At 38.7% G+C, this 15,663-nt stretch overlaps 2 protein-coding genes across 3 annotated transcripts; both read right to left on the bottom strand.

Annotated features, from left to right (window-relative positions):
* Nucleotides 1-377: 377 nt before the first annotated feature.
* Nucleotides 378-4,632, bottom strand: LOC126621289 (glutamate receptor 3.2-like). 2 transcript variants are annotated; one of them, XM_050289713.1, is made up of 7 exons: nt 4,359-4,450; nt 3,943-4,151; nt 2,460-3,799; nt 1,968-2,242; nt 1,813-1,844; nt 1,335-1,729; nt 378-1,081 (listed from the first exon to the last, which is right to left on the bottom strand). In XM_050289713.1, exons 2-7 carry the CDS (start codon nt 4,097-4,099, stop codon nt 545-547), a joined length of 2,736 nt encoding a protein of 911 aa, XP_050145670.1. In that variant the 5' UTR covers nt 4,100-4,151; nt 4,359-4,450; the 3' UTR covers nt 378-544. The 2 variants fall into 2 exon arrangements, with proteins under 2 accessions (XP_050145670.1, XP_050145669.1); XM_050289712.1 differs by having other exon boundaries at nt 3,943-4,632.
* Nucleotides 4,633-10,526: 5,894 nt separating this feature from the next.
* LOC126622695 (uncharacterized mitochondrial protein AtMg00810-like) lies at nt 10,527-10,865 on the bottom strand. The gene has a single exon (XM_050291439.1). It carries the CDS (start codon nt 10,863-10,865, stop codon nt 10,527-10,529), a length of 339 nt encoding a protein of 112 aa, XP_050147396.1.
* Between the last annotated feature and the right edge of the window lie 4,798 nt (nt 10,866-15,663).

Below are 15,663 nucleotides of genomic sequence, written 5' to 3'. Positions count from 1 at the left end.
ACTTTTATGTTAATTAATGATGTGGTATGGTGCCGGCATCTCATGTTTTAATTTTATTTTATAATGTTTTATAATGTTGACGCAGAAATTAAAGTTAAATTGTGAGTTGATAAAAAGTTTATAGAGAGTTTCACTTATGAGAGAGTTTTCACGGTTTAACGTCAATTTTCGTGCCAAAATTATAACAAAAACATGATATGCCAAAGAATTTATAAAAGTTCCACTTTTGAGAGAGCCCTCTAACATTTCTCTTGTTATAAATGTACTGATATCATGTATGTATAATTTGTTGGTAATAATCTAATATAATATCAATACATTAACAATAACATATCAACGTTCCATTTCATGACCAAATTAATCAAATAAAGTGTATATAAATGAAATAGCAATGTATTATTGAAAAATGAAATATGACAATACATTACCAAGTTTGATGATCGATTTTTCTTAAAATTAGTACGAGGGAGTAAAAGACAAAATATGATATGATTCTTTCTTGGTCAGAAAAACACGATATGATTAACTACTTAATCATGTTTAATTAACGAGTTAGCCAAATGTCATTGTCAGCATTACGCATCTCTTGAGGGTTGTCGATTTGTATTCTCTTGGAAGCATTCCTTACTGATTGATCATCTTCCTTTTCAATCACATTTGGACCATTTGGTACTGCGCTTTCGCTGCGCTTTCTTTTCGACTTATTTTTCTTCGATTCGTCTACCTTTTTGTCGACGAAGGACAAGAACGTGAGGAGGCGTGTTAAGGTAGAACGAGAGTTGATGTTTTCTTGGTTCGAAGGCTCGGCTTGATCTTCAGCTTCGGGGGTATGGCGTTTGTACTGGTGTAGCGTGGTAAACAAGTAAATGAGTAGAGCAATAAAAGATACAATGCCGGCGATAAGGAATAGCCCCCAGAAGCTTTGTAGTTGAAGCTGGTCGGATACGATGCTGGAGCTCTCTGAAGCACAAATCTTTCTGGAGAGCCATTTGTTATAAATTTTCTGGAGATCACCATTTTCAGATAGAGTGAGGATGGCAGTTGACATGTCAATTGCGAAAGGAGAGTCTCTTGGAAATGCCTACAAAAAAAACATGTAAGATTCGAAACAGTTAAATGATCGTTCTTAGATATCTGACATGTTATGTTGTCAATATGAAAATATAAGCTAAACATCCAAACAAGATTTCACTTGATTTAGTGGTCTAGATTGAAGTATGATAACGTATAACATGTTGGACTGTTCGGCAAGAGAAAAATTCAAAACAAAAGGTACTAGTTTTCGGGCGGATTGAGCAATTTAAGACCAAAAGTAGTTATGTTGAGGTACTTACAAATCCCCACCCACTTTTAGTGAATTCTGCCCCCCTAATTGAGAACTTGCAGTTTTCTGAGAGGAAGAGTTCCATATATGCTCTTTCGTCAACCACAGCAGCAACAGTTTTATCCTTAAGGGCGGTTGCATAAGCTTCTGGCGAGCCAAGAGGAACTAGTCTGGACTTTGGGATGTCGAGCTGCTCAACCAAATAGTTCTGAGCAAAAGATCCGATTTGGAATCCTATAGATTCTGTGCTAGTTATCAAGGTATCGATGCCGGTGATGGGGGATGATAGTTGTTTTACTGTGAGCATTGATGTCAGGCTAGCTGTGTAGCTTGAGTTGATCACTAGAACTACAAAAAGCCATATGATCAGCACCATGCGGCCTAGCGTGGTCAAGGTGTTCTCTCCTGAAAGTTCAAAGATTGATCTTTTAAACTCGCTATCAAGTTCTTGGTAAGAACACATTATAATGTGCCAAAATTGGACTTACTGTGAGCAAAAAACATGGTAGAGAAGCTAAACCTGAAAAACAAGGAGAATGAAGGCAGATGAGTCCAATTTTTTGTGTCACCACGAATCATAGTCTCTATAAATCAGTATCTTTATGTGAAATCTGTCGGAATCTTAAAGGTACAAAGTATTTACCATAAAATTGTGACAATCTGTTTCCTAGGAGGGCCTCGGAACTCATCGTTTTTTCTATGTTCAAGAATCCATATCACTAATCCAATGATTATGAAGAAGGATGCTGTTACACCCCACATTGATGAAGAAAATGGCCTTAAGAATGCCCAAGCTGAATTCGAATCCCTAACTGGAGCCACCACAACTAGCCCCGACTCTATATATGGCTGAGTGAAATCCACAATCTTTGTCCGGTTTGTGACGATTGCAATGTCACCTACCGCAGCATCAAACTTCTGCAGAACAAAGGTTTAAATCAGATGCAAATTTGGAAACTTTGTGCTTACCATTGTTTTCTGTGCCAAAATAAGTCAAGGGAAAATGATTTCCGCACACCCCTCTTTATTTATGTCCCTTATAATCTATAGATTTATTCAATCCAAAGGTCGGGAATAAACAAGGGGCGTGCAAACAGAGAAAATTAGTGTGAAGAAATAATTGAAGGTTACTTACACCTGAAGCAACCATGTTTACAAGCTCGTTGTAGCTAGGGTTCTTGAGGCCATCACCAAACAGAACAAACTTATATGGAACTGCATAAGGAAGCAAATTTATGGCTGCAATGAATATATCGATGCAGTATCCTTCAACTACATCAGTATTACTTGTTCGTGACACAAAGCCTTGAAAGCTGACTCGATTTGGCACTCCAATTCTCAATTTCTTTCCATTGTTTGGAAAAACCCACCCCCGAGGCTTAACTGTTGTCCCTCCGGGCCATACAACAGTGTCCAAACGTTGGTTCGCATTAGACCGGTTGGATAATTTCTCAGGGGCCACAAGAGATATACCAGAGTAGTTGGACCAGTATCCAATTCTTTGATATCCATTTGCGATTGTGTTAATGATTTCATATGAAGGATTCAATGGCGATCTATCTGGATGAAATGCTACCCGACCAGTCAGACCGGTTGTATTTGTCCGCAAAATATTGTCCAGCAACTGCTTCCCACCCTGAAAAATGCTCAATGCACCCAGGTTCAAAGTCCCTCCTTTAAGACCGCCAAGAGGTCCTATACTAGTAATGTTGGAAAAGCCAATGCTGCTTCCTTGTTCCAAAAGCAAATCTATAGCACGGGCAAGCATCCAAACTGTATCATAGGCATATAGACCGTAAGGGTTCAACCCGATAGAGCCATTACTCAACTCGTTCCACCTTGATATGAAATCCCTTTTTCGCTTAGAATCTGGCGTGTGCGGACGAAGAGTCAGAGCACCTTGGATGGAGCTGGCGGTTTTCGAAGAAAGAGGTGAAGTTGAATCTAAAACAGTAGACAGCCAAGTTGCGGCTATCCAAACATATCCACTCTCCATCATCCCAAGTTCTTTAGCAACATCGAAAACCAGGAGACCAGATGTGGAGAATGTGTGTATAACGATCACGCGAGACTCCACCATTCGAACCTTTATCAACAGATTTTTTATATCTTCTCGAGTTGGTTCCGGGTCAGGTGGAAGTACTGCCTTGTATGAAATCTTGTGGCGTTTTTCTGCAAGTTTCTCACCTAATGCAGCAACACCATTTCGGCTGTTTTCATCGTCTGTGAAAATCGCAACCACCTCTGACCAACCGAAATAACTAACAATGTCTGCAATAGCAGCCATCTGGAATTGATCATTCGGTGCAGTTTGAACAAAGAAAGGGTACTGCAGACTTGCTAGGGTGGGGTCCAGCGCTGTGACTGACAATAAAGGGACACGTAGCTCATTGGCAAGATGTGAGAGTATGTGAGCCATCCCAGAATTTTGTGGACCAATTATAGCAAATGTATCAGACTCCATGTACTTTAACGCTGTGATCAACAAAGAAATAAGAACTACGTACAAATTCAAGTACATGTGATTAATGCATTTTCGACAACATTAGTATAAATACTGATGCGCATACTGCACAGAGAATTTCTGTAGTAAAAACGCAAAGCCAAAAAAAATTTACCTCCAACGAGTCCAAGAAATCCGCTGTAGTTGGAATTATGAAAAGATATGGATAATTTAGTTTTACGAAGAATGCTTGGATCAGAATTGACATCGTTCCTAGCCGCCTCAATGGCAATCTTCAAGACTCTTCCGTTGATGCTGCCTGCTGCAAACATTGCGCCAACATTCACGACAGCAGGTCTTGAGGCCGCTTCTACGGAGCCTTGTCTGCAGATAAGGAGTATCGACACAAGCCAAACTAGATTCATTGTGGTACTAAGACTGAGAACCTCACCAAGTTTTGTATATCGAAACAAAATGACAAATAAAACAATCGAATTCAACTTCAAAATCACAGTCAATGTAAGAATTAATCACAAGAAGCTTGACATTCAAGGACACTTTCATTCAGAAAGCATAAAGAACAAGAAAAACCTTTGGAAATTCTGACAGAGAAACAATTTGGGCAAACCAAAAGCACAAATCTGTCTCGCTAAAGCAAGATTTAGATATATAAGCAATGCCCACCAAACTCAAAGCATGAATAAAAGTGAAAAGTTCAAGTGGCCACTGTTGTCCCCCTGCACTTTATCTATTTTTTCTAGCTACCGATCAATTAAAAAAAGACATTAATTAAAAGAGAGAAAATAAAAAGGGAACAAGAATTGAATATAAAAATTTGGAAAAAGGAAAAATGACGACTCCCTAAAGTAAAGCTAGCTAGAGTGTGCAAAACTCAAAAGAAAGAATGGGGGTGAGGCAATGCTAGTTCCTTAATTAATTCTTCTAATGAGAATACTTCGAACAAGGGAAAGGGAGCAACTTGGGCAAATGGATTTCCAATTGGTCTTGGTGGAGGGGCCATGAGTTTGCTTCTCTTTTGTGCCAGTCACTCTTTAGAACAATGGCATGGGAGGCAGTGGTAATTAGTGAGGTACAAGGTTAGTCTGTTTGGGTTAATATTTGAACATTGAGCTTGAATGAAAGAAAAATCCAAAGATGCCAATTAAAAGAGGACTTGCCCGAAGCCCAACATCAAACCCAGAGGCAAATTGAGGCTTTCTCAGCCAAGAGACACAGGCCACGTGTCTATAATTGAAGTGACAAGTGATGAAGACTAACTTACTACCAGCCAAAAAACACTTTTCAATGGCATTTCTAGTAAAAAGCTAATGACTCATTACCCTCCAAGTACTTTCGGGCAAGAACAAAAGCTACAGCAGTCGGGCTACACTGCCTACAAAAGGAAGAAGAGACAATAGGGACAAGGACACTCAACCAATCAAACAAACAAACATACAAACTCTGCTCTCAAGCCAAATTTGCATCTAAAAGCTGAAATCAAGCCAGATTCAGTCATTTTTAGCGATAATTCTCTTAAAAAGCTATCTCTTGTCTAGTATAAAAGCTTTGCTATCTCCCTCAGTGGTGTAGTATCAATTTCCTTGTGTAAACTTATTTACCATCCATTTCTTTTTAGCATATAAACTCTGTAAATACAAAGAGAAGTGACTGTAAGAAGTTTAACCTTGCCAGACAAGGTGAAATCTTGCCCGAAGCTCTTTGTTTATTTTCTAAATTAGTAGATCTATTGCTTAATGCATTCTCCAACATGTATTCAAGTCATTTCACTTGTTTTTCTATTTTAAAGAGTCTCATTTGCATCTGGATCCAGTTAGTTTAATGGACATGTTTCATTAAAGGCAATCTAGGACCAAACAAATGACTTAAGGGGCTATGGACTCCCTTCATTCGAACATAAAAGACCATGAACTAAAAAGTCCTTGTTTACAAGGCAAGAAAAAGAACTTAATGTGGACTTAACCCATCCACGACAATTCTTTGATAACAAGAAGTTTGAAGTAACTTGGGGCGCAAGTAATCGACTTAAAACATACTTGTTCTACATCTGCTATACTGAGATAGCAGTGGCACGCCTAGCACTTAGTTTTGATTGCGAGCCTCAAGGCCTACACCTAAGGCTCCACAAAGGCATCTTTCAAAACTAACTTTGTCTCTTCTTGTAGCACATCAACAAGTAAGAGCCCAATTGTATATCCAAAGTGCCAATCCCTTGGGGAGCTGTGATGAGGTCCGAGGAGCCTTCTCCAGAGAAATTTTTGCCCGAATATAGTCTATAAGCCAGAAGGTGTAACGATGTAGACAATCACTACCCCTCAAAGCTTAAAAGTTTCGGCATGGAGAGGTAGACCAATAGGGGTATAGAGACAAACATATAGGTGTAGCCCTATCTGCCTACACTCTGAATACGATGATAACATGTTAGACAACTACTAACTCCAAAAGCTTGAGTTATCAAAGAAGGGGCTAACAACGACAGGGTGAAGAGATTTTCTTCTCCTTTTGGTGGAAAAAGGCAAGAGGTTGGAAAGGAACAAGGTTTAAGCTAGGTACTTGTCCCATTGATTATAGCATATTGTCTGGGTGAAGAGATCATTTGAAGATATGCTCTCTCTGAGTTACTTTGGCAAAAGTTATATGGGTTTTCAACTTTTCACTTGGAGTGAAGGCTCTTGTCTGTGATTGCCTCCAGGAAGCGCTTGGACTCTCCCCAGTCCACCGCAACAATATTCTTCACCTCAAACTTAATTTTGTAGAACTTACATTTGCGCAGAAATTTGTTCTTTTAATTGTTACCCTTGCTCCAAGCTATGCAGGGGATTGTGATGGGAGTGTCTAGCACGCTGGAACATTGGCCGGCATAATTGGGGTTGATTCAAAAGGAAGCTTCTTGAAGCTGCTAAATCTGCTCACATTTGGATCTTTCGAATCCGAAGAGTTGTTCATGGTGATTTTCATCTCACTAGAGTTTAGTCTTCTCAACTGGGGAGAGGATTTTTGACTGAGTTTTGCTTTTGCTTAAGATTTCTGATGGAGAATTGGATTTGGAAGAGTTCGCATTCCATGTGATTAATATAATTTCGTAGATTATAACAGTGAAATCCAAGAACGGGATTTCACATTCTTCCCCCTTATAAAATTTCGTCCTCGAAATTTCAGTACCAATCCATATCCACTAATGCCACATCAAATAGATAACAATTCACAATTGGCATTCACTCTTTAATTATACTCGAATTTAGCTAACATCAAACTCGACAATATCAAACCATTGCTTGTAAATACAATTATCATCATCTCAAAACGATCTCAACACCAACCTTTATACAAGCATCGAGAACGCCACTACTAACGAGAATTCTTTGATATACTCATGATTATGGCAACCAAACCAACCAATTCGTAATTACAAACTTTCCCCAACATTCCATTTATAGTGAATGAAATCATAACCTCAGCCTATGAGTTTATTTAACTCAAAATAAATACATCAACGAAAATCATCATAATTCTCACCCATATACTTAGATTCTCAGTAACATTTATTAGTAGAATAAATATCAAGAATTCTAGCCATACACATTGACAAAATAATTATCAAACATCAAGCCTCAATCCTCATTGGTTAAATAAATATTTGAATTTCAAGCCAAACCGTCTGAACTGGGTAAATCAAATATCAGAAATTCCAACCAAATTCATTGGAATTCCAAGTCACAATTACTCACCATTATAAATTAAACCAATCATAACCTCGGGTTGCGATTTCATTCTCGTTCGTAAAATCATCGTGACTTTCATAAGTACAAAAATTCCAACCATAATTATCACTTCAATAATTCATTCCCACATCTCACTTGTGGAGTTTCTCCCCGGAAACATGCGATCTTTGTGCCCACTCATCCATTTCTCACATTTCACGAGCCTTTTCGCTCCAATTAACATCCACGGGCCTTGACCGCCCAATTCAACACTTCTTAATTGCACAGGTATAATAGGACTTTTCTATCTACTTATCACAATTGCACAATCAACTTAACGTTCAAAATTTTCATATCGCATAACATAATATCAACCCAATTCAAGACTAATTCGAGACTTTGATCAAATACTCATATTTGAAGCTATAACATGATATATGATATTTTAAAAATTTTCTTCTCCCATTCAATCAAACGAACACAACCATTTCACAATCATCCATAACCATGATTTAAATGAAAGGCATTCTAACTACTATTTGAAGTAATATACATGCATGTGAATTTCCCACCACAATTTCTAGGATTAAAAAAAAATTTAACCAAACCACTTATTCAACGTACTATCAACATTCATCAACTGAAACTCTGCTTCAGAATAAATTAGCACAATACATGAGTTCAACACATCGATACCAATCAAGAGCAAGATCACATAAGCAGTACAAGATTTCAAACCAACAAGATCCAACGCTTAAGTAGCGTCTCGTAAGAGTTACAAATGACGTTACCCAAAAATCGTTCCAACACTAAGGTAAAGGTACAAGGACCTAATACCTAAGCTCTGATACCATTTGTCACATCCTGACCCGGGTCCACCACATCCCGAGCCTGTTCCACCATGGTTTTGTTTCTAGGAACTCACGAGCAACTTCCTAGTGGGTCACCCATCTTGGGAGTGCTCCGGCCTCCTTCTCGCTTAACTTCGGAGTTCCTACGAAACCCAAAGCCAGTGAGCTCCCAAAAGGCCTTGTGCTAGGTAGGGATGAGAATATACATTTAAGGATCATTCCCCTTGGCGATGTGGGATGTTACACATATACACAATGAAAATAGTTTGGGGTATATTCAGAAATTAATATTTTTTTTAATTTATGGAGACTGAATAGTCATTTTATATTAGAGTATGTTTATACCATATTTAGGGCCTCATATTTAGATCTCGTACAAATACTCGAGGGACTTAAATGTAATTATGTGATAAAGGAATGGGCAAATATGTAATAAGTGAAGAGTCCTTATTCTATAAAAGGACCCCTCACCCTCACAATTAGGGGAGGCCAATTCCTAGGCCCTCTCACCCCCTCTCAAAGCTCTCACTCTCAGAGCTCTCTCTCCCTCAAAATACAATCAGTGTGGACGTAGCCTAAACCTTGGGGTGAACCACGATACATCTTGTGTCATTTACATTATTTGCAGATTCACGGTCGGATTTACGTTGTTCCAAGACCTCCGGTGTTGTGCATCAACAAAGTATATAAGTCATTTAATAATAAATCTTTACTAACTGATACATAGATCGAGAAGAGACTTGAAAACCGTAAGAACTCAGTCTCTAGTACCAACTGATACAGGGAGAAACATGGTGGGAATATAGATGAAAATAAAATAAATAGTTAGTAATAGATAGAAACCACTATCTCATAGTGCAAGGCGATGCATGAAAACCTTAAGAACATCGCTTTTAGTACGAACCTACGACATAGACAACTAACAAACTCTTAAAAAAGGCACTTAAAACGAGTTTACAAGTCAAAATTTAATATTATACTTCAAACAACTTCTACTCCTTTTGCCTTACAAATACTTGTATTTATTAGGGTTGGTTCGAAAAACTGAAAAATGAAAACTGGAAAAAATCAAACTGAACGTCGAATCAAACAAAAAAAACCAAACCAAAATTGATTGGTTCAGTTTTGTTTCGGACACCGGAACGAACTGAACTTTAAAACTACGTCTTTGTTTTTACTCCTATAACCCTAATTCCTAAATCTTTGAACTGCACTCCTTAGATCTTCTTTTTTGAAAAGAGAAGCAGCCGACGGGTTGATCTTATGGTTGTAAAAGAGCTCAGTGGAGGTTAGTGTACTAAATTTAAACTAGTAACCAACTTCATAAAATTTCTTGTGTTGAATCATTTATTTTTTTCAATCGAAATAGTCAAGTCAGTCGTGGTTTTGCTGGCAATAGGTATGTGTTTTGGAAAGGATCTAGGGGTTTCGACACCAATGAAAACGGCGAGGAGATTGGCTTTAATACAGAAATATATGCTGCCTATGAGGTAGTTTCTTTTGTTCATTTCTGAAAGTGTTGACTCTAGAAATTACAAAGCTTATGTGGCACGCAGACCAAATAACTATGAGCTAACTATTAGGAAAAATATTTCTCATTAATTCAATGCATAACTTTACACTTTGAGTATTTATACAAGGCTATCACAACCATCACAGTTGTCATCACAACTAATAAAAGGAATAACTAAACTAACTAACTAAACATTCCTTAGCCTCTAAGTATTATCCCTTGAAGGTGTAATTACATTTTTATCCTTAATATCCCCCCGCAAACGAGACTGTGGTATTCGCAGTTGTAGTTTGTCACGAAGAAGGATGAACCGAGGCTATGACTGAGATTTGGTGCAAATATCTGCTACCTAATCCTGTGTACAGATAAACTGCACAGAAACTTGATTGGCTAGAACCTTTTCACGAATATAATGGTAATCAATCTCGACATGCTTTGTTCTAGCATGAAAAATGGGATTTTTTGCTAAGGAAATGGCAGAGAGATTGTCACACCAGATCTTGGGAGAATGAGGCAGAGAATAAGAAATGTCAGCAAGCAGTTTACATATCCATGTGATTTATGCAGCTGTATTGGCAAGAGATCGATATTCAGCTTCAGTTGAGGAACGAGCAACAATATGTTGCTTCTTGGCACTCCAACTAATGAGAGAGTTGCCAAAATATACACAATATCCTCATGTGGATCTTCTGTCCAAAGAACACCCAGCCCAATCAGCATTTGAAAAAGCTTGAATAGATGGAGCCTGAGAGGACTTGGAGAACCATAATCCAAGATCAAGAGAACCCTTAAGATATCTGAGAATACGTTTTACTGCTTGTAGATGTGAAAGTCTTTGACTATGCATAAACTGACATACCAAATTAATAGCAAAACTGAGATCAGGTCTAGTCCAGGTTAAGTACTGAAGAGCTCTAACTAGAGATCGATATTCAGAAGCATTTTCAAGCAGGGGAGACGAGTGATCCAGCTTGGTGGTATTGAGAGGGGTGCTGCAGGGCTTGGCACCTTCCATTTTTGCTTTTGCCAATAGATCCAAAATATACTTGGTTTGAGAGATTAAAAGACCAGAATATGATCTTTTAACTTCAATACCAAGGAAGTAGTGAAGGGCACCAAGATCCTTGATGGGAAAAAGAGCACTGAGTTGAGTGATGACTTGTTGACAAGCTGCAGATGAGGGTCTGGTGACTAAGATGTCATCGACATAGACTAGGATGAATACCAGAGTAGGGGAACTCTTGATAAACAGAGAATGATCACTTTAAGAGCCTTGAAACCTAAGAGAATGCAGAGCATTATGAAGCTTGTCATACCAAGCTCGAGGAGCCTGTTTCAAACCATAAAGGGATCTGTGAAGATGACAAACATGATGTGGTTTTGTTGGATCTTCAAAGCCAGGTGGCTGTTGCATAAACACTGATTCAGTAATTGTGCCATGGAGAAAGGCATTACTGACATCTAATTGATTGAGGAACCAATCAAATTGAGCAGCAAGAGTGAGAATGAGACGAATAGTCACGAGTTTGGCCACTGGACTAAAGGTTTTAGTGTAGTCAAGACCCTCTTGTTGGTGAAACCCTTTAGCAACCAAGCGGGCTTTGTACCTGTCAATAGAGCCATCTAGTTTCCTTTTGATCCGAAACACCCACTTACATCCCACAAGATTATGAAAAGAAGAAGGTGGTACAATGGACCATGTACCAGTTGTTACAAGGGCATTGAACTCCTCTTGCATTGCTATGCGCCAATGAGAGTGTTTAGAAGCTTGTAGGTAGGTTATAGGAACATAGTCAACTACAAGATAGGAGGGAATAGGGTGCGTGGTTGCAGCTAATGCTTTGGGTTTGAATATTCCAGATTTGGATCTGGTTTGCATTTGGTGGTTGCTAATAGGTAATATAGGCTGGGAGGAGTGGGGATTTGGGGAAGCTGCATAGGTTTGGATCTGGTGTGGAGAAGCTGCAAAGGTTGGGATCTGGTTTGGAGAAGCAGCTGAGGTTGTATTTTGGGAGGTTGTATTTGGTGTAAAGGTAGGATGAGGAAGATAAGAGGTAAATGTGAGCGCTGAGGGAATAGAGGATTGGTATAAGGGAGATGAGGAGACAGGTTGGGATGGAGAAGGTTGCAAGGTATGAAATGGAAAAAGTGACTCATCAAAAAGGACATGCCTTGAAATATATAACCTGTGAGTAGATGGATGTAAACACAAGTAGCCCTTGTGATTTAAGCTGTATCCCAAGAAGACACATGGCTTGCTTTTAGGATCTAGTTTTGAGGATGTGTATGGTTTCAACCAAGGGAAACAACTACAACCAAAAACCTTGAGAGATTTATAGTCAGGGGCTTTCTGGAAAAGAGACTGCCAATTAGAGTATCTGGATAGAGTAGGTAACCTGTTGATGAGATAGACAGAGGTAGAAAAAGCCTCAACCCAATCAGCATGAGGCACTTTAGATGCAGCCAAGACGGTTCAAGAAGTCTCGACAATATGCCGATGCTTACGTTCTGCACACCCATTTTGCTCGAGGGTTGAGGACAAGTGAGCTGATGATGAATCCCATGGCTAGCTAAGAACTGAGAGAATGCAGTGCTAACAAATTCGCCACCAGAATCTGATCGTAATGTAATAACTTTTGTACACAGAGAATTCTCAACAAGTAATTTCCATTGCATAAAGGTGAAGAAGACATCAGATTTACACTTTAAAGGATAGAACCAACAATATCTGGTATAATCATCTATGAAAATGACATAATACCGAAAACCATGATGAGACATTATGGGTGAGGGTCCCCAAACATCCGTATGGATAAGTTCTAAAGGCTTGCGGGTTGTACAAGTAGTACTAGAAAAAGGAAGTTTAGAACATTTCCCTAGTGCACAAGCTGACCAAAAAGTTTTATTTGAAGCATCAAGAACAAAAATATATGATTGAGAGGCCAACTTATTCATGATCTTTACAGAAGGATGGCCCAATCTTTGATGCCAAAGATGCTTTGGAGCTTTGACAGAGGCAGCTAAAGCTTGATGAGAATTAGCAGGATAGAATGATGAGTGAAAAGGATAGAATCCATGTTGAACTGCTCCTTTAAAAAGCATTCTCCCCGAAGAAAGATCCTTCACAGTGAAGTGAAAAGTATAAAGATGCATAGAACAAGAATTGTCAAGTAGAAATTGATTAGCAGAGAGAAGATTGTGCTTCAAATCAGGAACATGTAAGACATGCTTCAATGCAAAAGATTCAGTAGAAGTATGTAAAGAGGATGAGCCATAATGGAGAATAGGCAAACCTTTGCCATCACCAATATACACTTGCTCAAGACCAGTGTATGCTTCTGGATTCTGAAGGTTGGCATGCGAGTTTGTCATATGGGAACTGGCACCAAAGTCAACAATCCAGGTAGGAGTAGAAGTTGAGGTACTAGCAACCATCGCAGAATGAGAAGATTTGCCATTGTAGTTTTGATCCATGCGATGAGGACAATCACAAGCCTCATGATCTGGTTGTCGACAAATCTGATAGAAAACCTTTCGATGGGAAAAGTAGTTATTGCGAGCTCCACGATTGAATCTTTGATTGTTACGAGAGTAGTTATTTCTGCCATTGTTGAATTTGGAATTTCCACGATTCTGAAAATTACCCCAATTTGTGCCCGGATAATTGCGATCCACATTGCGGCCTTGATTGGAGAAATGAAGAAGATGTTGTGTAGCAAATGCTTGAGGGGTAGAGTTAGTAGGCAAGGGAAGAATACCAGCGGAGGAATTATATGCCTGAAATGGTGCAACTGAGACAGATTTCTTCCGATTGTTGAGTTGAATCTCCTTACTGAGAAGTAATCCGTGCAATTCATCAATAGTCGTGGAACCAAGATGAAACTGAATAGCATCCACAAAAGAGTCAAATTCGGGAGGCAAGCCATGAAGTGTGACTGAGATGAGGTTTGAATCTTCAACAGGAGCACCAGCACTTGCGAGTGCATCTACAATTTCTTCAATTTGCTGGAGATATTGAGCAGCAGTCAATTCACCTTTAACAAGACTGCGAAGATGAGATCGAAGCTCATGGATGTGAGACTGAGATGCAGTGGCGAGACGCGATTCCAATTTAGCCCAAGTTCGCGAGCAGAAGTTATGCCGACTGTGTAAGGAATCAAAGATTCAGACATAGTGGAATTGATCCAGATCAGACTGTTTTGATCATTCTCAAACCAAGTAACATAAGCAGGATTGAGAGTTGCAGTGCGATTGCCAAAAAAATCAAGGAGATATTAAGGCAGCGCCGTCGTGGTTCCATTAATAAGACCGGTAAGATTGTAGCGACGAAAAATTGGAGCAAATAAGGCACTCCAGGTCAGGTAATTTGTGGTTGTAAGCTTGATCGGAACCAGGGATCCAATATTTTGGATTGTAATTGAGGAAGAAATCGCAGAATTAGGGTTAGAGTTTGGAGTTGTGGACTCCAAGGAAGAAGATGTAGCAGTCACCATAGTTGGATTGAGAGAGAAATCACGATCGAGAATAACAAATCACGATCGAGAACAACAAATCACGATCAAGATCAAGAACGCGATCAATTGATCGGAGAAGATGAAGTGGTGCAGAGAGAAGCAGGAAACGAGGATCGAAAAATAGACGTTGTGAGACTGAGGGCGAGTGATACCATATTAGGAAAAATATTTCTCATTAATTCAATGCATAACTTTACACTTTGAGTATTTATACAAGGCTATCACAACCATCACAATTGTCATCACAACTAACAAAAGGAATAACTAAACTAACTAACTAAACATTCCTTAGCCTCTAAGTATTATCCCTTGAAGGTGTAATTACATTTTTATCCTTAATACTAACTACGTTCTTCTTGTAAATATGGGCATGCCCACTCGAAATCGAGCACGGTTGGGCGAGTAGAATAGATGTGGTGGTGGTGTCAAATGTGATGCTGACTTTTGCATCTAAGCAATTACGGCCAAGGAAGGAATGCGTTTCTGTCTTGGATTCTAGAACCTGAAGTCAAGATTACTAGATCATTGCGAAGTTCAATAACTAGTAATTAGGTTTTCACTGTGCCGAACCAAGGGTAACCCATTACATCATTTCTATAAAATTCAATTCTGACATTCCCATTGAGCAATATTAATAAGTTAGTAGAGAAACAATTCTTATGAAAATAGTGTGCGGATTTATAGCTAGCCATGGCTTGAAGATGAATGCCAAAGCTTTGATTATAATGTCAAGTTTTTCAATTGCTTCCCAAAAATAGAAAAATATTTATAATTTGTACGTAGTTTCATCCTTTTAGTTTTTATTATGGATCAGTGAACACAATTATAAATATCAACCATTTGCCCTCATTCATATTAGAAAATTATATTCGAATTTGTTTTAAATTTGATTCAGTTTGGGTTTAGGGGTTGTGTTTTTAGTGTTTCCTGGTCTGAGTTGTATGTAAGTCAGAATACGAGTGAATTCCTTGTATGTTTAGTGAATTTGTGGTTGTTGCAGGAAGAACTGCAATGGTGGAGGGGAACAAGCTTTAAAGCAGTGTTATTCTACCCCAAGGTCCTATTCTCGCTGCATCGGGTCCGATTGCTTAAAGTTTCAGTTCATGGTTGGACTGATGTAAATCATGTGAAAATTTTGTTGGGTATTTTGTAGAGTGGATTTTTGTTTTTTAGTATTTAGTTGAATTTATAGGAGTCAATAAGTTTGAACGATTTAAATTGTAGGATTGTTTTGTTTGATGGATTTCAATTGTGTTTTTAGTTATGAAATAGAATCAGTTTGTTGGATATTTTCTGCGT

This window comes from Malus sylvestris, chromosome 5, assembly GCF_916048215.2.
Source record: "Malus sylvestris chromosome 5, drMalSylv7.2, whole genome shotgun sequence".
Classification (NCBI taxonomy): domain Eukaryota; kingdom Viridiplantae; phylum Streptophyta; class Magnoliopsida; order Rosales; family Rosaceae; genus Malus; species Malus sylvestris.
This window is presented reverse-complemented; position numbering and strand designations above follow the sequence as displayed.